This window comes from Leptinotarsa decemlineata, unplaced genomic scaffold, assembly GCF_025532065.1.
Source record: "Leptinotarsa decemlineata unplaced genomic scaffold, Ldec_3_MD MMD2_P_RNA_scaffold_11, whole genome shotgun sequence".
NCBI classification, from domain to species: Eukaryota; Metazoa; Arthropoda; class Insecta; order Coleoptera; family Chrysomelidae; genus Leptinotarsa; species Leptinotarsa decemlineata.
Window position 1 is genome coordinate 2,293,456 of NW_027412525.1, and position 21,802 is coordinate 2,315,257.

Genomic DNA, 21,802 nt, shown 5'->3' on the forward strand with positions numbered 1-21,802 from the left:
TTTATTGAAAGATAACAAAACGTATTAATTCGACACTACTATCATACTGGATCATAAAGTTAAGAATTTTCAGAAAAGAACCGATTCGTCAGTTCTAGAAGATCAATAAACGTTTAATTATTTCAATTTTTCATTGGAGTTGTTTTAAAATTTTGAAAATTTGCCAAATGGTTTGAGAAAAATGAAAATTTGAATTTGTCAGATGCTTAACTAATACTTATTTTTGGAAGCGGTGCAGTAATGAAAATTCATTATGTGTACAGAAAAACTTTTAGGGATATTTATATTTCCAGCGTCATATTTGGGAAAAACTCAACAAAAATGAGATGTTTATTTATTGCAGTCTGAAAAGTTGGCGTGCCATTAGGGTTATTGGTTTTGAGTATTTTATTACTGTCGCTTTCAAAAAATTGACTATAGTTGAATATATTGGTAGATCATTTAAATAAACTGAAAAAAAATAAGTTGTTCGTTGTTATTTGAACGTGATGAATTGATAAATTCAGGTGTGTTTCTAATTTTCTCACTGCTAATCACAGATTTGAACAACATTATTGATACAATTCACAGTGTCGGTTATACCATAAATATAAAAGTCAATATTGACTTCAAGATTCCGTTAAATTCCGTAAAATTCCGAAACATAAACTTTTATTTTCATGAATCTTCTATTGATATCCTTCAAATTAATTACAACTGTTTGTATCGGCAGTACGTTAAACCGTCTCTGGAATTATCAAATTTCAGGTTCTTGAATGAGCCTGAAAATAGTACAGCAAACGTGTCACGAGAGGCAGCACTAGTAGTAGAGACAAACAATAAACTATTCACATGTAAAACAGTGTTATTTACGTAATATTAATTTATTATTCAAAAATATAAATCAGATATAGAAAATTATTTTGTGATAGTATAATGCTAACAAAGCATTGCTGTTTTGCGAATTGTACGTCGGATAATCGATATCCGGAAAAAACGTTTTTTTTTTTATACCATTTATAAAACCTCATAAAAATAAGGTCAAATGTAAGAAATGGATACATGCTTCGAGGAGGTTGGTTTCAACAGTGCAAAAAATAAATAAATATTCATATGTATGCTCTAAACATGAAATGAATAGTGAATTTTTCATAGGTAATTACCATTGATTAGCATGAGATATAACCTCAATAGTTTATTAAATTATATTCATTATATTTCATTAAATTTATTTCATTACCATCTATATTTGATTCATATTTCACTCGGAAATAAGTCTGAAATTCATAATTATTTAAAATTTCTTTTATTACAGTTTGAATCTACTGCTATTCATTTACTAGAATCTGTATACTAACCTGTCTATTAATTCACTTTTTTTCCAGTTACTTTTAAATTACGGCATGCAAGCCAACGTTTTAATGTTACAACATTGTTATCCTTTACAGTCGAAAATTTTAGTTTTGCTCCAGGAACATTTTCTTCTGTTAAAAACATTATTTTTTAATTGTACTTTACCATATGTTTATATGAGGATTAGGCAGTGTTTGTCCCTAGCGAACTACTAGCGCTACTAGTGAGTGATTTTTCGTACTTCAGGAAAAAGGTTCATTCCATGAATATGTCAAGCTGGTGCTAGACATCATGTAGAGCTAGACACCAATGAAAATTAGAAAATTCTAACATATTATTTTCAACAGTTTACTTCAAACATAAAAATATAATATGTAAATATTAGAGTTTGAGAAATTCAACTGAGCAAATTTGAATAAAAAATAAACCACCTTAACTTGTTTTTCAGATGGCAGTAACATCTTCATGGATTCTGGATGTATTCATTTTATTTGCCATAGCATCGTTCCTCCTCTACAAATACAGTACGAGAAAATTTAATTATTGGAAAAAACGCAGAATATACAACCCAAAACCGCTTCCATTCCTCGGAAATTTTCTAGATGTATTGTTGCTGCGATGTACCCTTACAGAGTGGTTCAAAAATATGTACGACTCTGTAAATGAACCATACTTTGGCATTTTCGTTTTCGACGAACCCTTTCTAGTAATAAAATCTCCGGAGCTCATAAAAAATATTACAATAAAGGACTTTTCGTATTTCATGGACAGAGCCGTAGCATTACCAACACATAACAAAATACAGTCTCAAGTTCTTTTTTTCCAAAAATCGCCAGAATGGAAAAACGATAGAGTAAGACTCAGTCCAAACTTCTCATCAGGAAAAATGAAAAGAATGTTTCCTGTCATCAGCGATATTAGTCAAAATCTAGTTCGATACCTCGATGAACACCAAGAAGAAGTGAAAGTAAGAGAAGTTGTCGGAAAATATCTCACAGATATTACCGCAAAATGTTTTCTTGGAATCAACTCCAGATGTTTTGATGATTACGAAGCAATCTTCTATAAAATGGCAAAAGATGTATTCAATCTGGGTTTGAGGAACTCGATTATGCAGACAATGTACTTATTCAAGCCAAACTGGGTATCACTTTTCCACCTAGACTTCGCGAAAAAGATTCATTGCGATATTTTTTCGGAAGCAGTTTCTATATCGATGAGAGAGAGAACAAATAGGAATGTCAATAAAAGTGACTACGTTGATATACTAGGAAATTTAAATTTTCCAGAATTGAATATAGATAAGGGTAAGTTTTACAGCTCTTCAAATAATCTTGCTATTCCTATCTTGTATTGTCGATTAGATTTTGCAACGGATTCTATAGTTAATAATGAAGATGAAACATGTTTCTTGAAATCGGGATTCAAGGAATCTAGTCAAAAATCGAAAGACCATAACCACATCCCGTTTCTAATTTATATAGGCCGTTTTTTAGCTGATTCCTCTATTGCTATCTTGAAACCGGAAAGATCAACAAGATCGGTTGAGCTAAAAAAAATATTATGTTTTTACGCAACTAAAATAATTTCTTCTCAGATCGAGAATATAATAATAATAATAACCGTCTTTATTGTTTCCCAGCTGTAGTTACATACAAATATTTAGATAAATTACACAGCTAGTTGCTGATGTAACAAAAGGCCGAGTTCAACTCAGCACAAGTGCTACTGAGTTGTTCTTCGACTCAACCTCAAAAAGATTCTACCTAAGCTAAGAAAGCTAAAAAGAAAGTAATACATAAAAAAACATTGGGATTGTTCAAATATCTATTAAGGGAAGACATTCGTTACTGGGACTTATTCTGGTCTCATAATGATGAAAAATGTATAGGGTTGGGCAGTTTATACTTGAAGTTGGCTTTCGAACAGAAGGAGTTTGAATCTTTTCCATGAAACAGAAAGTTCTGAACTTCTTATTTCTTTTGGTAACAGGTTGATCACTTGGTATATATTAAAGCTGAAACATCGCTTGAAAAATTCAGTTTTAAAACTAGGTGGGGTAAGAGTACCCTAAAATCTGATGATCAGATTGTGAACATCAGTACGAAAAGTGATTTTTCTGTACAGATAAGGCGACGTTTTGGTTTGTATAATTTTGTTATATAAATTAGCAGCATTTAATTATCGTCTATTTTCCATTGTGATCCACCCCGTATCCCGTAACTTATGGGATATTCTTTTGATATTTCCTAATTCCGTGAATGAGCCGTAGACACGAGTTTTGTACTTTCTGTATTTTCTGAGCATACTATTTGGTTAAACATGGACCATATAAAGTATACGAATAGTTGAAGCGCGATAAAACCAGTGCATCACAGTGCTTTCGTCTGTTTCGTGAGTACGTGTATGTGTCCATAAATAAGTTTCAACGAAGAATGTGCCACTTGTATTTGTTTGTTTATATGTTTCTCAAACCGCACGTCAGAGTCGATTATAACTCCAAGATTTTTGTATTCATTTGTGAGTTGTAAAGGAACATTATCAATCGTGATTGTAAGAGATTCACTTGTTTTCTAGCAATTCTTTTTTAATCCGAATAGGATGATATTCGATTTAGTAGCATTTAGTAGTAGACAGCGATCTTTTGCCAACTCAACAAATGATTCGAGATCAGTGGTTGTTTTTGAAATAACCACCAAAAACTAGAAGCAGAAGATATTTCAACACTGTATCATATTTTTTATGGTCTGACATGAACCAGTTTACAATGCGACAGACACTCCGTTCATTAGATTTTATCGACAACTTAATAATGTTTTCAAAAACGGACCTCTAGTTTTTTCAATTGATTTTTGTAGCTACTGTAATAACGAATTCAGCTATGTATAACAATACAGGTCCATAAAAAATGAGTCGCATTACAAAGTGTTTCATATGAGATTATAAAAAGTATGAAATAGAATTGGAAGGTTTTCTGTCATTGGAAATAGGGGCGAGAGAGACAAAAAAAAATAATAATGAATAATAATGATAATAGATGGGCTTTAATCATTGACATACATTGTTTATGAAGAAAAAGTAAATACAAAAATCAATGATAGAGATGGGAGAAAGCATGTTTTATATAGAAATATAAAAATAATTACCTAGTATACATTGGTAAGTGAATAGTTTATGAATCTTTGTGAAACTGGAGAAAAAACAAAGGTTATAAATTCCAAAGTAAATTTCAAAAATCTATTTAGCTTAAATAAGGTAAAATATATAGCAAAACATACACAAAGGTGAGACAATGGGAAAATCATATGAGCAAGGCATAACATGAATATATTATCTACCCAAAAGACTTCAGATATGTTTTCAACTTTTTCTTGAAATTACATATGGAGTAGTGTCTAAATTCACTGGGCAGAGCATTATATTGTTTAATAGAGTTGTAAATAAAACTACGAGAATAGCAGGCTGTCGAGTGTTTTGGAATAATAAAAGTGTTACGGTTTCGTGTCCTCGAATTATTCTGTGATTTGAAAGTTTTATATCTTTCATAAATATAATTTGGCTTTTTGTAAATGAGGAATTTATGTGTATTGACGAGTAGGTGGAACTGCCAGGTTTTAGCAATCGGTAACCAACCTGACTCCTCGAAATTGGGGGATATATGGTCGAATTTTCTCACATCATAAGAAAGACGAATGCAATTGTTGTGTATTTTTTGTAAGCGATTTACATCAGTTTGTATCAAAGCAGGCCCGTAGATTATATCGCAATATGTTAATCTAGACCACATGAGGGTTTCGCAAAGTTTCAACTTCAGTTTGGAAGTCATAATATCTCTACTTTGATAGAGTTGATGTAAGATACTGTATGAGCTACGACAAAGTGAATTTATATGTTTGTGAAATCTCAGATCAGCATCAAGCCATAAACCCAAGTTCTTGCTTCCTGTAATTGTTTGTAGTAAGTCTTGTCCAAGTTGGATTTTAATTCTTGCGAATTCCCGTCTTTTGTGTTTCGGGCCAAAAAGTATCAGCTGAGATTTTTTAGAATTCACTTTCAGGTTATGGGCTATAGATAGATTCCGTAACTTTTTTAGATCGCTGATTTTTTCCATTGCCACATGCCAGTTACTTGGAGGAAATTGATAATATACTGAGTGTCATCGGCATAATGATGAACTGTGCAATGATCAATTATTTTATGGAAGTCAGGGAGTACAATTGCATGTTTCCATGCAGAAGGAAAATTATTTGTTGCTATAGAGGAATTGAATATGTGTGTGATGTGGTTGATAAGATAATAGTCAATATACTTTAACATAATGAAAGAAATGTTGTCAGATCCAGCACAGTTACTTTTCATACCACTGATGTATTGTTGAGTCTGGAGTGGTGTCACTCTGCGAAAATTAAAAGTAGGTCCATTATAGGTCTGACTGAGTATATCTTTCAATAAGTGTTTCATGATGATGAGATTTTGCAGAATAATATTTGTGAAGTGGGAGTTTATTACATTCAGATCTGATAAATCCGCGGAAAGATTAGGATTGTGTTTATTTTTCAAAATTTCAAGTTTTCTTAGAGTACCCCAGATCAAACTGGAATTTTCGTTTCTCGAAACAAATTCTAAATAGCCTTTTTTTACGTCGGATTGCTCCGGTGGTATAATTACGGAGTTCCTTATAGCTCGTCCAGTCTCTATGAGATTTGGTTACTTTGAACTTTCCAAGAGCTTTATCTCTTATTTTAATCATTTCCTTGATGTTGAAGGTGAGCCATGGAGCGGGCGGTTTTGTTGTTTTTATAGACCTAACTGGGGCATGGGCATTGAAAATAATTGATGTGTTTGTGGTGAAAAACTCTACCATTGCATCTACTGTTTCAAAGTGAAAGATTCTATCCCAATCAAAGAGGTGGAGCTCATTGAAAAAATAATCTTGGTTGAAATTTCGGAAATCTCGGTAGTAAACTGTTTTGTATTTTGATGTTATTTTCAGTGATATAATTTCACAAGTAATTGCAAGATGATCGGAGATATCAATATCTAAAACTTCAACTGACTGTATATCATCCTTTTCTGATCTTACCAAGATATCGATAAGGGTGAGTATTAGCTGTTATTCTTGTAGGGACTTCTATCCGTTGAGACAGATTATAACTTTGAAGAAAGTTTAGAATTCTACAGAATTATTCATTGCTAAGAGGTTAATGATCATATCTCCCGCCAAGTTCAAGGAATCGCAGTTCATTAAAAAATTTTACACCATATCTTCGAGTACGGCGATGGAAAGTGATACATTAGCTTTCGGTGGTCGGTATACAACTCCGAATATGTATTTGTTTCAAATTTACTCACCGATATCCAGATATGTTCAAAATATTGGTTAATCTCAGAAAAAAATACTCGAAATTGTATTGAGTTTTAATATAGAAGCACACTCCTACTCTTCCGTCTCTTTCAGCTCTGGCAATAATATAATTGTCAATATTAACCACTTGTGAAGAAATATTAGGACTGAGCTAAGTTTCTGAGATACCAATAGTAACTATATCATTGCTTGTAATAAAATCCTTCAATTCATCAAGCCCAGTGAATAAAAATCTAACGTTGAGGTGACTAAATTTCAAACTACGGGACATAATTTAAACACGGTAGAGTAAAATAGATTTTAAAAAGAAGAGGAAATTGAATTTATAAAGTTAAATGATTCAGTGCTGAGTTGACCGGGTTCTAGCCTTCGTTGCTGGTCGGTTAGCTTTTTTTTAAGGCTTTCTTGATTGTGCCGGTTGACTTAGGTGTGGCTGATATAGTGATAGTTTTTATCGGAGAAGGGGACCTGGTAAGATCTTGAGTTGGAGTAGGTGGAACGCTGTTTGATTTAATTGGTTTTCTTGTTTGCTTATCCTCCAATTCCAATAGATCAGCAACAGAGAATTGGAAAATACCTATAACCAGCTTATTTCCTTTCATGTAACAGGGATCCGAAATTCCCTTATTTATATGAAGATGTTTCCTTAACATTTTCAAATCTTCTTGCTGATTTCGAGTGAGGTCATGTGCTAGACTTATGCTAGATCCTTTCAAGTTTCTGACTTTCTGGAGAATTTTCTTCTTTATCAAATAGGAAGGGAATTAAATTTTGACAGGAGAGTTCTTCTGATTTCCAAAGCAGTAAAAGTTATTAAATGACTTTCAATGACATTGACCTCAAACAGTCTGTTCAACTCATTCAATGAGTATCGAAGAGTTATTTGCCTTATTTCTTTGTTCGACCCAAATAGTACTATATTGTTATATTTATTATTTCTTTCAAGAATTTCAACATCACTTTTGAGTTCTTTGTTTTCCCTTTCAAGGAGTTCAAGTCTGTTTCGCAGATATTCGAATTTGAAGAGCAATCTAGTTTCGCTAGCTGTAATGGCGTTTTTTAGTTCTTCCTTATTTTTATTCATTTCCTGTAGAATAATCTGGACAGCTGCATCATTCATGATAACAAATTATTTATTATGTGTAGATACACCTTCAGCGCTCCAATAAGGACAATTAGTTTCAAGCTTGATGTTACAGTTTTTCAATATAATTCGTCAATGATTTACATTCAAGTTTGTAAGGGGTTTAGGGATTTATCTTTCTTATTTTGAAGCACTTTCACAGATATTTGATGAATACACAAGAGCGATTTTATGGTACCGTAGTATATCGTCACCACCTCCCTGTATAGTGTGTTTGTCTGATTAAGTAGAGTTTTTGTTTTCATTTTTTATGTTTATATTCTTATCGCGAGAAGACTGTGGTTTTCTGTCTGCCGCGAGAGGAAGAACATATAGACAAAAGGTTCGATTCCGGAGAAAGAACCGAAAGTGCTCGAGAAAACTGCAGTTGTACTGGAAAAGTGCAGTTTCTTATCTCTCTCTCTCTATTCACCGATTTCTCAAGTGCCGTTGTGACCAAAATCAAGGTAAGGAAATCACAGACACGTTAAATTCTCTCTTTTTGATATCATTATTATTGTTAGTTAATTCTCATTCATTAGCACCACTGAACAGAACGAACTACTCGATAATTTTCAAAGACCTATTAAAACAGTCCACTAAGTTACCCAATATATAACACCTTAGTATGGTTAAGGTGGTTAAGGTGGATCGAGTGCACTCTCACTCAACTATACTAATTTCACTTGTTTGCGGAATTAAATTTCCTTTGAAACTTTATGTTGAAATCACTGTTAGTACGCCACTGGAAGGGTGATATCTACCCATTTGTCTCGCCAGATGTGATAATTTTTGAGCGTTTTATGCCGTTCGACTGCAAACCGCACAACTGCACGTGTATAAAAGAGGTCTAATTCCCAATACACTGAATGAATGTCAGGTATTATTCAAATTTCACAAACTCAGAACTCGAAACTGACTCTTTTCTTTTCACAGTCATTCGCGTTACTTTCACTGTCGTTTTGATTTGAAATTTGATATTTTTCATCAGTAAAACACTAAAACTTAAGTTTATGTCGGGACGCCGGCAATGCACGCGTGCACTTACATTATATGAACATGGTCATGTTCATGGTCATGGTCACGGTCATGGTCATGGTCAAATTTAATCAAACTTCTTGCTTTTACTGTTTCCGCGATAGCAATAGTGTGTTCAGCTCAAATAAACGGCATGTATATTCAATTTTTTTTGGTACCTACTCTGTTTTGCTCATTTGAAGTACATCTCATAATGTACGCCACCTATTCAAAAATAGGGTGAATTATATTTTCTAAAAAACATATATTATGAAATTGGCCGATTCTTAATGAAAATCCATAACTAACGTATTCAAAAAACTTTATTGTCAGATTTTCACTAAACAGTTTTACAAAAACGCTTTTGTGAATGTGTTTAACGCTCAATTTCTATTTTTTCCTCTTCAAAGTAGTCGCACTCAGATATAATACACTTGCGCCAGCGTTTTTTCCAATTCACGATACAGTTCTGATATGCACCTTTTATATGTCCTTGAGTTACCTCATCATTCCTGTTTTCATCTCCTCAATCGTCACAAAACGCCGTCCTTTCATGGGCTCCTTCAATCTTAGGAACAGAAAAAAGTCGCAGGGGGCCAAATTTGGTGAAAAAGGTGGCCGAGGTATGATTACAATGTTGTTTTTGACCAAAAAATCACGAACAAGTAATAACGAGTGAAGAGGTGCATTATCGTGATGCAAAAGCCATGAATTGTTTATTCACAAAACCGGACGTTTTCTTCATATTACTTCTTCGGAATAATACTCCTCATTGACCGTACAACTATGTGGCAAAAATTTCTGATGCACTATGCCGCGGAAATCCAAAAGAACATTGAGCCAAACCTTGCCATTTGATCAAACATGCGTGCTTTTTTTGGTCTTGGTTCTCCTGGGCTCTTCCATTCGGACGATTGGTTTAATGTAATAATCCCTTTTAAGCAAAGTTCGATCGCCGTTGACGTCATTCAACAACTCCTAGACGATGCTCATGCGACGGTTTTTTTTTGGTAAAAACTCAGCAATTTTCAAACAAACTTCGCCACCACACGCTTCGTGCCCAAAATTTACCAAAAATTGCATGCCATGAGTCCACCGATATGCCGACATCCTCAGCAACTTCTGTAATACTTATTCGACGATTCTCCACAAGAATTTTTTTCGGGACCTCAACATTTCCATCGGTTGTTGATGTGTTGGGGCGTCCAGGGCGATCGAAGTCATTCACATATTCTCGACCTTCTGTGAAAAGCTTGTACCACTTACAAACATTGTTCAGGCTTCACATTGAGTAATGAAAGAAGTTGTAAATACAAGTGTTGTAAAAAAGTTTTTATTCATTATACATGCACAGTGTGCTTTGCTGTGTACCATAAAAGCTGTCTATCAAGGAACAGAAAAAATATACAATTTTTGAGGGATAATAAGATTGTATGTTGTACAAACGATAATAATCAGGATATAAAGGAGACCAGTTTATTGGATCCAAGATCTTGAAGTAAAGACAGAACAAAAAACCAAGCACATTCAGAAACTTAAATGTGAACATGAAAGTTTCATAGAAGAGGCTTTAAAAAATGAAAGAGAATTGAATAAATTAATAGAGGAACAACAAGCAATTATAAACGAAATCCAACAAAAGAAAAAAAAATAGAAAAAGTCTTGGCAGATAAAGAAAAAATTAAATGCGATCCTAAACAAAAATCACAACATAATGAGTCATAGTGGGAGTAAACTGGGCAAACAAAACAATGGTACCAATTTTTAGGATATGGTACAGAAGAGTGACATCCTAATTCTTGGAGATAGTAATGCAATAGACTTGTCTACTATCCTGAGAAATATGTGTCAGAATGAATATAGAATAACATTTTTTATAAAACATAATGCATTATTGAATCAAATTGTGGAAGATGCAATAACCTTAACTAAAGACTATGGAAAAAAATACCATGTTATTGTAATGGGTGGCTTATTAAATATATTGAAAGGAGTGAGTGTTAATGAATTTGCAATTGATATACTAAAAAAAATTAAGTACTTATGCAAACGTTATTGTGATGACAGTACCATTGTGGAAAAATAGAAAGGTACTTAATAACTTTATAAATGAGCACAATATAAAATTGCATTTTGAACTGTGTATAAATAATAATAACACTAACTCAATAACATACTTGAATGTGAATTCATTACTCAGCAGCAAATTTTTTTATGGTAATAGACTTTATCTGATGAAATACTCTGGCAAAGTCTGTTTAATGAAATACATAAAGATGTTAATTTATGGACAACTTCCAGTTGAAAAACAAAAAATAATATATTTCCAAAAAAAATTACATCATCACAAACAATGCCGCATAATTGTACATTGGTTGAAACTCCAAACGTAGGGATGAAAAAGAGAACATCAGCGAAATACCTCTAAATAAGGATAATTTCAATATTTCTCTGATGGCAGAATTACAGAATATGAACGACCGAGAAAAATGTAATGATGTTTCTTTTTTTGGAACAGACTATCGGAAGAACGAGAAATCGTTGGAAATACAGGTCTAATATTGGTTATGAATGTGCAAAGCTTATTGCCCAAATATGATGATGAAATACATGCCTCAATAACCAAATACCATCCCATAGCGGCGTGCTTAAGTGAAGTGAGGTTAACTAATGACATTGGGGACAACGAAATCTGTATTGATGGATATCAAATTACCAGAGTTGACAGTGAAAGTCGACATACAGGAGGGGTATTAATTTAACTAAGACATGATTTAAAAATATTAAATTTAGATAAACATATCTCAACAAAAAATTTTTGGATATTAGAATTAAAAGTACTATATAATAAAAAGTGTAGCCATCTAGTTTGTTTATATCATTCGCCCAATAGTAGTGATGCTGATTTTTTGAACTTTTTTGAACAGTGGGCCACTTCTTTGTCTGATATAAATTGCTTGGTTCTGATTGTGAGGGATTTCAATATAAATTTCTCAGCAAACACCACCTACAGCAAACGATTGAGGGAAGTTACCTCTGAAATGGGCTTCATGCAAGTTATTGATGATATTACTCATCCTACTGACAATGGTGGAAGTATTATAGATCTGGTGATTACTAACAGGAATATTTCAGCACATATACACAAAACTTCAAAAGTAAGTGATCATTATTTAATTACACTTAATTTAAACAATGATAAAGACCAAACACCATACGAATATTGTATATACACTAGAGGCAAAATTGATTATGATGATATAAATAATGAGCTGGCGAAGGTAAATTGGGTATACCATCATGATAATGTAGATGAGAAATGCCAGTATCTGACAGGTATTATGAAAGAATGTTTGGTTGAAGCAGCTCCAAAACAGGAAAAAATAATAATTTTTATGGTCACTTTCGGTTTTAACACGTGGAAATACATTAAAATCATCTAATTTCAACCCCGAAACAAAAACTTTGTTGTGTTGTGTAATTGTAGTGGTGACCCCAAAAAAATGTGGAAAACACTGAAACCTTTGCTGTCACCAAGAGAAAGAACAAAATTCACCAAGTTAGAGATTGACAATGAGGAGGAAGTAGATATCAATATGATTCCTGATAAACTCAATACATATTTTGTAGAAAGTATCAATAAATTAGTAAAAGAAATACATATTGAGACACAAGATGGAATAAGGATACAAAACACTGCAAAAGAACATTTGAGTGATTTCAAATTGATTAGTTTTGAGAAGCTACATGATATATTGTTGACAATGAAAAATAAAGGTAGCGATGATGATCTAACAACGGAATTCCTAAAAAAGTATATCATAATATAAAAGGCCCGTTATTAAACCTAATTCCACTTCCAAAAGTAAAAAATACAAGTAAAGCCAGTGATATGCGACCAATAAATACTTTGTTGGCAATAGAAAAACTAATTGAGAAAGTTGTCTATGTAAATAGTAATAATATTCTAACTGAAAATCAATCAGGTTTTAGAACTGGGCATAATTGCGAAACAGCGGTCCAAAGTGTTTTATTTGACTGGAAAATGTGGACAGATCAAAATATGAATGTAGGAGCAGTTTACTTAGATTTTAAAAGAGCCTTTGAGACAGTAAATAGGAAAAGACTCCTGCTTAAATTGAGAAATTATGGAATATCCGGTACACTCTATAAATGGTTCGTCGATTACCTAAATAGTAGAAGACAAGTAACAAAACTAAATAATGTAACGTCCTGTGAAATTGTCAATAACAACGGAGTACCTCAGTGTAGTACACTAGGACCACTCTTATTCCTAATATATATAATTGATATTGTAAATGAGGTAGACAAGTGTAAAATTCATCTCTTTGCTGATGACAAACTTGTATATTACTGTGCACATGATGCGGAACATTTGATAGATACAATGAATAGTGAACTACAAAAAATAAGTCGGTGGTGTAGTTATAATGTATTGAAATTAAATGGTAATAAATCAAAATTCATGTTATTTACTAATAAAACGGGATATCATGAACTTGAAAGCAGACATTTAAATATACATATTGATAATATAGAAATAGAAACCGTTATTGCGACGAAATATCTTAGTCTTAATTGATAGAGGCTTAACATTCAATAAATCAAAATTCATGTTATTTACTAATAAAACGGGATATCATGAACTTGAAAGCAGACATTCAAATATCCATATTGATAATATAGAAATAGAAACCGTTATTGCGACGAAATATCTTGGAGTCTTAATTGATAGAGGCTTAACATTCAAAGAACACGTACAAGAGGTAATAAAAACTATCTCAAGGAATGTTAGCTTTCTAGGAAGGATTTCGTCAACACTTACAAAATCTACAAAAGTTATAATATATAACACACTTATATTACCACATTTTACATTTTGTGCATCGATAATATATACTGCCAATAAAAATGAAATGGATAGATTACAAAAACAGCAAAACCGAGCCATGAGGATCATATTAAGAAAACCAAGAGAGACACCAATCAAAGCAATGCTGAAGGAATTGCAATGGATGGCTGTGACAGATCTCATATATTACTATACAATGATAATCATATATGAAATGAATAATCATCTATCACCGACATACCTGAGTAGGCATATTGAATACAATGAGAATCATCATCTCTATAATACAAGAACGCGTAATAAAATATATGTAGGAGTTAAAAATAAAAAGTGTACTGAGAAATCCATTTACCATGCAGGAATGTTAGCTTTTAATAGTTTGAACAAAAATATTAAAGAATGTAGCACTCTTGCATTATTCAAAAGAAAGTTGAAGAGTCATCTATTGGGTGAATGAACTAGTCTTTATATAATATAAATTTTGACTGTATAAACTTATTTTTTGTATTCTATATTTGTATTTCGTTTGTGTTTTATATTGACTAACAACTCTGATATTTCAAGTAGATGTTGTATATTTATTGTAGTACTCATACTTTGAAATTTTATTCCTGAGTTTGGTTGAGTAACAAATTGTGGTGTCGCATTTGATTATAGATGTAATGTATTAGCAGTTTCATTGCTAAATAAAGGATTTATAATGACTCAGAGTACAATCACGATATGTCACTGTCAACATTTCAAGTGTTTTTGAGCACTCAATTTCATCTCTCACACAAAATTTTATGCAAATTCTTCAATCAATTTTTTTCGATGAGAGAAAATCTAACTTTTATACCTCTCACCAACAAACTGAGCATGTTAAACAGCCGAAACTATGAACATATGTTCAGGACGAGTGTACCCATTAACGATTTAAAGAATAGGTCATTCAGTTCATCTCATTCAATTTCTCCCAACTACTTATAAAAAAAATTGTAATAATTATCACAGTCAACACAACATACATTGCAATTTCGAATGAATAGCCATAGTTGTACTACTCCTAAGTTTTTGGCATATAAGCAAGCACATTCTTTTGTACAAGCATCTTTCTATTTTTGAGGTTTCAACCAAAAATCTGCTTTACTATTCTACAAATCAATGTAAAAATTAATTTTTAAGCAATATACAACCAATGACAACAATCAATTTCAACAACTATGGGAGGTATACTAATGTCATATCACAAATTGAACTACTCAACATTATTAATTCCTATTTTCATTTTTGAAGTAATACAAACATAATGCAAGAGATGCATGAATAGAAATTATTCGTGAATAACTGATTTTTGAAATAATTGCTTTGTTTCGTGTACGACGGCCTAGCCAAATAAAAGAAAGGTGCCAACGATGATTTGTTGTAGAGCCAAATTCGCCAAAGAGAAAATCACTTTCCGAGTATCTCTGCAGCTTTCAACACAAACAAGCAACTAAATCATACTAGAGTTCGAATTCATGATCAACTACCAGGCTGTGATGTTTCGATCTGATATTAGTGATACTAAGCTGACTCATATATGCACTCATGTTGAACTCATCTGTTCTCAACAAGAACAATCCTAAGTAAGGGCATGATGACTCTCCTCACGAAGACACCATTTATGGGATTGACTGAGAACTCAATCTAAGAATATCAAAGATAAACGAGGATACTGATAGCGGTCTTTTCGGAAGTGTATACATTGACCACCAAACGAGAAGGTAAATTATTAGCTCAAAAACAAAGAATTCACGATTCAACACCAGACAGCACTTTTCGACCTATCACAAATCTTATCAGTGGTGCTAGGATGAACTACGAATGCATTGTTGGGTTCCACTGTCTTTGAAAGAGAAGCTTGAGTAGGAACAAGTACTGATATCTATAGAATCGACAAAAATCTCAAACTTTGCCCATCTATGAAAAGCAAAGATTCAACAATGGTATGTTGCAAGTTTCGACATCGACCGTCGAACGTGAAATATTTTTATGGCTTTGTCTGAAGCTTTCCCCAGACTTTGTCCCCGTGCCTGAAAGTATGTATGTCTCTGAGCCCACTTAGTGCCACTAACGGAATCTTTGAGATATCGTGTACCATTTCGTGATAGAAAGCGGTAATGCAGGGCTCTGCCGTTATAAACCTTATTTTTCTAGATACTCGTAGGACCCTTCATAGAACGATAGATGATATGGGCGTCAATTAAACGATCCCAAAGGATCGAGAGAAAGAGCTTCTCAGATCTCCAACTTTTGAGTTGAGTTTACAGAGGAAATAGAGGTTGATCAAACGACAATATTGCATCAAGAGCAGGAGTTTCTCAGTTATCCAACTCTCGCTCGTGTTAACGAACCCAGGAGGCTAGGTGATGCAGCCAGGAAGCAACTTATCGCTTCCTGAATTGCGGGATATCTTAGGAATATGCCTTGCACCGAATTCTTCAGCAGCTGAAATATATTCACGAGTGAAAACAAACTTCTCTCAAACAGTCAAGCAAATGCTCAGCCTCAAACTATGATTTACCCAAAGCAGAGGTAAAAATAATGACTGAATCTAATGTATCGTCAGAAAAAGCTGACTTACAGATATCCACATATGGGAAGGTTGCATGTGGGTGGTAAGCCTGCACTTTGAACATCCGAGAAACTTAAATTCGAACAATCAACTGGGATCTCTTCAGTATGTCATTATGAACACTGGCTAGTTGGTGAAGTACGTACCCTGCAGCCATGGGAGAACATCTTCTTGAAATACATCACAAGATCCCTACTTCACAAGCCACACATTTGTGTTGCTTACCTTCCTGACAAAGGTAATTGCAGACTGATCGCTGAACCTCACTAGATTGAGAGAAATATACAATGGTCTGTCAGAATCAGGTTTTCAGCGTCCCATAGAATCTCACATCCGAACTAGAAAATCGCTCACCAAATTAATTATTCACTTTCGTTAGGGAGCTGGATTTATTTGGTGTACACCGCAATAAACCTTTGCAAGTTGTAGCGGAGTGTCGAATAGACTCATTAACTTAGACAACCTACCTACCTACCTTGACATCTGCCACCCTGTGATGGAAATGTATTGCTACAATTCTAGATGAGCACAGAGTAAAATGGATTTTCAGGCCAATGAGTACTATCAGGGTCTGATGACTTTAGCAACACAAGTTTCCGAATTTCTTGTAGCTGGAGCCATGAAAAAAATTGTTATAAATCGTCTTTCTGAACACAATAGAGATTCTTGTTTCGGATACACCGACATATCAATAGTAACCAAACATGCAGTCACAGAAGTCACTTTTCGCGATGGAAGAGACCTTGACAGAGCTACTTGACAAAGCTACTTATTATCCAATATTAAACAGTTCGAAAGTGAAAAGTTTCCACTCTCAACAAAATAGAACAAAATTCACGTGAAAAGGCACATTTTTGATAAGAAATGTTTTTTGAAATTAGATCAGCTATTCCTGAGTGATTAAAAAAAATGTTTACAGTCAGCCCTTAAGCATTCAAAATATTCGCCATTCACCTCTTTTTACACAAAAATCATTTCTGGGGTGATTTGGTTATGAGTTCCTCTTATAAATGCGTCGTTAGGAAGTAAAGGCTAACAAAACCTAGAGAGAAAGAGAGCTCCTCTCATTCTATTCATGAGCTCTGGGTATTGTAGGAAATGATGATGATAGGTCACTTGTTTTCACATTATTAAATCTTGAAAAAGTCGACTATAGTTTCTCTTCAAAAGTAACTAATAGAAATGACCAAAAGCATTCCTTCAGTTGGCAGTTTCTGGTCTGTGAGAGATCGCTTTATGGTGTATGGTATAGGAACATAGATGAAAAACTTTTGGAAAAAATATTTGATTTTGACCTATGGATCTGGTAGTACGATAGAGCAGTTATAAAAATCCCTGTAAAATAAGTAAAAAAAAACTAATCAATACAGTTTATTGTATGATTTTCACTATAAAGGGTTTAACAAAAACATTAGCTTCTTCAAGCATAAACTTGTAAAACCCTTTTATAGTGAAAATTATACAATAAACTGTATTGATTAGTTTTTTCAATATGGATTTTCATCAAGTATCGGCCAGTTCGATTCAATTGTAAAATAAGTGTTATCACAACAAACTTCTGATCCGTTATCATACATTATTATTGTTTTACATACAATTCAGTGAACTATTATTGAAAAGCAAGTGACGTTTTCATTCCAGCGACTGAAAAAATTACTGGTCAGCTCTTCCAATTTTTTCTGGCTGGATACGAAACAACTAGTACCACAATTGCCGTCACTTTGCATGAGTTAAGCCTCAATCCTGACATCCAGAATAAACTGAGGAAGGAAATTCTAATCAGCATCGATGAAAATAGAGGTATCACATACGAGGCAATTCAAAACATGAAATATCTAAGAATGTGTGTGACTGGTGAGTATTATCTAGAGCCTTTTTTCAAAAATTCGCCAACAATTGATAACGTATTGTTTATTCTATCAGTACAGAAAAATTAACCAGTCCTATTCCAGTTCAGAATTCAATTACACAGGATATCAACATCGTTCTGTCAAAGAATTTTATTGACTGTTTGACATTGCCAAAACACCATTATCACGCTCATTTGGTTTTCAGAAGTTCTCCGCAAGTACCCAATAATTCCTTTCTTGAGCAGAACGTGCAATGAAGACTATAAAGTACCAGGAACCAACGTAGTAATTGAGAAAGGAATGTCTGTTTTGCTTCCCTCATATAGTGTACAAATGGATAAGAAATACTTTCCGGAGCCTACGAAATACAATCCAGACCGATTTTTGAATATTTATTCCAATGAGAATGGACTATGTTACTTGCCCTTCGGTGCTGGACCACGAAATTGCATAGGTAAGTGAATTCTTATCAATTTTTCTTCGTTTTAAAGGTGGAGCCTTCCCAATAACTTAGTACTGTGACCTATGAACGTTTTTGTCAGTCACCTCGATGAATGCAAGCTATATAATGCTGAAATATCTGAGTGAGTTGCTCAGTTTCCTGAAAGCCAATCCTCATTAATGGTACTTTCTCAAACAATAATCGGTTGTGTAAGAATGGAAAATATCGATGATAACTCTTTAGAAAATATTCACATACTCGTATACTACTCAACAAATGGAAGAATATTGGCATACAATTTCATTTTCAAGATTAGTCTTAAATTTTGGATGGAGGATTGTTTTAGAGGATTGTTAGGATACCTATTATTACGGAGATATCAAGGAAAAAAATTTCAAAATTGATACAATATAGAATTCAGGTACAAGCAATTAACAAATGAAAGAATATTGGCATACAATTTCATTTTCAAGGATAAACTTGAATTTTGTATAGAAGATTGTTTTAGAGGACTGTTAGGATATCTATTATTATTATTACAGGAAGAGGCAATCCACAATTTTGATCGGAACATTATTTACATAGCCATTTTAGCTATTTAGTCTCTGAAATTCAATACTTGTAATATGAAATATACTAACTGTTGAAAGTGGAAATGATCGTGACTATCTCGGCTTATTATTTCATGAACAATAATTGACTCAACTGTTAAATTGTACTTTATATATTACTCACTTCGGGATCAAACTTACAGAGACAGCATCAGTAGCGAATAAATGAAAAACCCACAAAATTAAATAGTTTGAAACGAAACTAAAGAAGTTATTGTTCAGAGCCACGTCAGTATTGATTGTAAGTTAACTGCCAGAAAATCAAATCAAATTTATTTTGAAGAAAAAAAAAAGGAACTTTCTATGTTTTTTACCACTCTTATTTGTAACTAACGTTACTGCAGTTTCGTTCTATATGGACATTTTCAAACTTATACAATGAAATTAGAAAATATCCGTAGGACGAAACTGCAGTAACGTTAGTTACAAATAAAAGTATTAAAAAACATAGAAAGTTTCATTTCTCTTTTCTTCTTTATGATTTCATACCACGTAGTAACGGCTACATCCATCAATTCATTCAAATTTATTTTCCGCATGAATTGAATTATAACATGACTGACAGTCGTCTGCAATCTTATTCAACTAGTAATAATTCACCAGATTTTTTGTTTAACACCTTTTATTTCTGAACACACACAACGTTCTGAGAAGCTCAACATGTGAGCCGGACTTTATGATGACTGTTTTGTTGGTCCTTTTTTCCTACCAGAAAATCTCATGGACTTACAACTGTTTCAAGGCACTGTCAATTTCCCGTTGATAGGTCAACTAACCAGTATAATGAAAATGATTTGATATATCCACAAGATGAGGCACCTCCCCAATAAACCTTTGTTGTTTTTTTTTGAATGAAACCTTTTCTGGTGAAAGGTTCGGTCGAAAAGGACCAATGGAATTCTCCACAAGGACACTCCATACACGTGCCTTAGATTCAATTTTGTATGGTCAGTAAAAGTTTGAACCATTATCTCCCACAAATAATTGATAAATATCGAAACATTACACTTGGAATGATTCAGATTGCCCAAAACAGCTTTGAACAATGTTAACTTATCAGAAGGCAATGAAATCTCCATGTGGTGAGATGCCATCTATGGAATCGACAGAAGATTCAATCTTCGAAAATCAAAGATGAACAAGACTCTCCAGCAAGACAATTAATCATAAATTCAAGCTTCCACGTCGACCACCAAACGAGATTTATCCAACTAGTTGAAACCCGATACCAAAAAACAAAGCAACAGACAGCATTGTTTTTACTCACTGATAGCGGGTCGAAACAGTGATGTCTGATGGTAGTTCACGAATGTTTTTTTTGGGCTTTAATTTCAGATGTGAAGTTATGTTAAAGTTTTTCATTATCTTTCCCCCTTTACCTCAAAAATTTCATCACACGAATTTTCATCAAAATGAATGCCAAGGTCTTTCATTTCATCAACTCGACTTATGGTTATGTTATCAATTTCATAATTGTATCAAATTTTTTTTTCTGGAAAAGGACAATACATGACAACAATACATACATGTTAAGATTCAAACGATTATTGGAACACCAATCATATATCAGATCTGATTCATACTATAAGTCTAAGCAGTCTCCATAATTTTCTATCACTTTGAATATTTTAAAGTCATCGGCGTAGGGCAGTTTAAAATTGTTCATTTTTTTAGTTGAATCATTAATGAAAATCAAGAACAAAAGAGGTCCTAAATTTGAGCTTTGGGGCACTTCGGAACTGGGAGTTCCGAAGTATCATCAATTCATAACTTTCTTTCACGATATCCTCTGCAACAATTAAAAAAAAAACTGCAAAACAATAAAAGAGACTTTGAATGGAGTTATCGTTTAACCCCTCATCCCAATCAAGATTACGGTTAGATCACAGTCCGCTGAGGGGGTGGAAATAACAAGGTTGAAAATATAAACGAAATTTTATGGGTCTGAGAGATTTTCAACTTTTTATTTCTACACACAAACTATACGACATTGGAATGTTTAGTTTTCACTGGTTCATCTTGTATATGATTCATTCGAAAACATTCTTTTTCTGTTTTAGGCGAAAGGTTCGCTTTACTAGTCACAAAAATGGCACTGTGCTACATACTTTCCGAATATGAAATACAAACATGTGATCCAGCTCCAATGGAATCCATATCGACTTATGTGCTTTTGTCAAAAATTGGCTCTCGGATAAGATTCAAAAAAATTACTACCAAATCCACGTGAGGAAAAGCGAACCAGAAATCCCAAAGTAAACATATGTTATATCGTATAATGATTTTGAATATATCTTCTCTAGCAATAATATTGTTTTCTTGTATAAAACCAAGAAACTGTGGTTCAAAAAATATTACTATTAACAGAAAAGAGTTCCATGAGGTTTTTTGCAGATGGTAGAGAGTTTATGACATATATGCACAAAAACATTCAGTAAAGTATGACAATTATTATATGGTTAACACTTAATTTTTTCAGTCAATATACAAGTGTTCAATATTTAAATTTCGATCACAGTAACATAAATATTTCAAAAATTGAAGTTTAAGATTATGAATTTACCCAGATCAAATTTATTTACAGTGGTGCCAA

The 21,802-nt window shown here is 33.2% G+C and overlaps 1 protein-coding gene across 4 annotated transcripts in view; it reads left to right on the forward strand.

The window, feature by feature from the left end:
• LOC111513266 (cytochrome P450 6k1) overlaps nucleotides 1-21,518 on the forward strand; it is a 30,680-nt gene extending 9,162 nt beyond the window's left edge. For 3 of the 4 annotated variants that reach the window (XM_074169355.1, XM_074169363.1, XM_074169359.1), the window contains exons 2-5: nucleotides 1,781-2,639; nucleotides 17,948-18,160; nucleotides 18,362-18,610; nucleotides 21,270-21,518. In XM_074169355.1, the coding sequence (XP_074025456.1) occupies nucleotides 1,781-2,639; nucleotides 17,948-18,160; nucleotides 18,362-18,610; nucleotides 21,270-21,439 (1,491 nt within the window). In that variant the 3' untranslated portion in view covers nucleotides 21,440-21,518. The remainder of the gene's footprint in view (nucleotides 1-1,780; nucleotides 2,640-17,947; nucleotides 18,161-18,361; nucleotides 18,611-21,269) is intronic. The other variant, XM_074169369.1, reaches the window with a different exon arrangement.
• The last annotated feature ends 284 nt before the right edge of the window (nucleotides 21,519-21,802 follow it).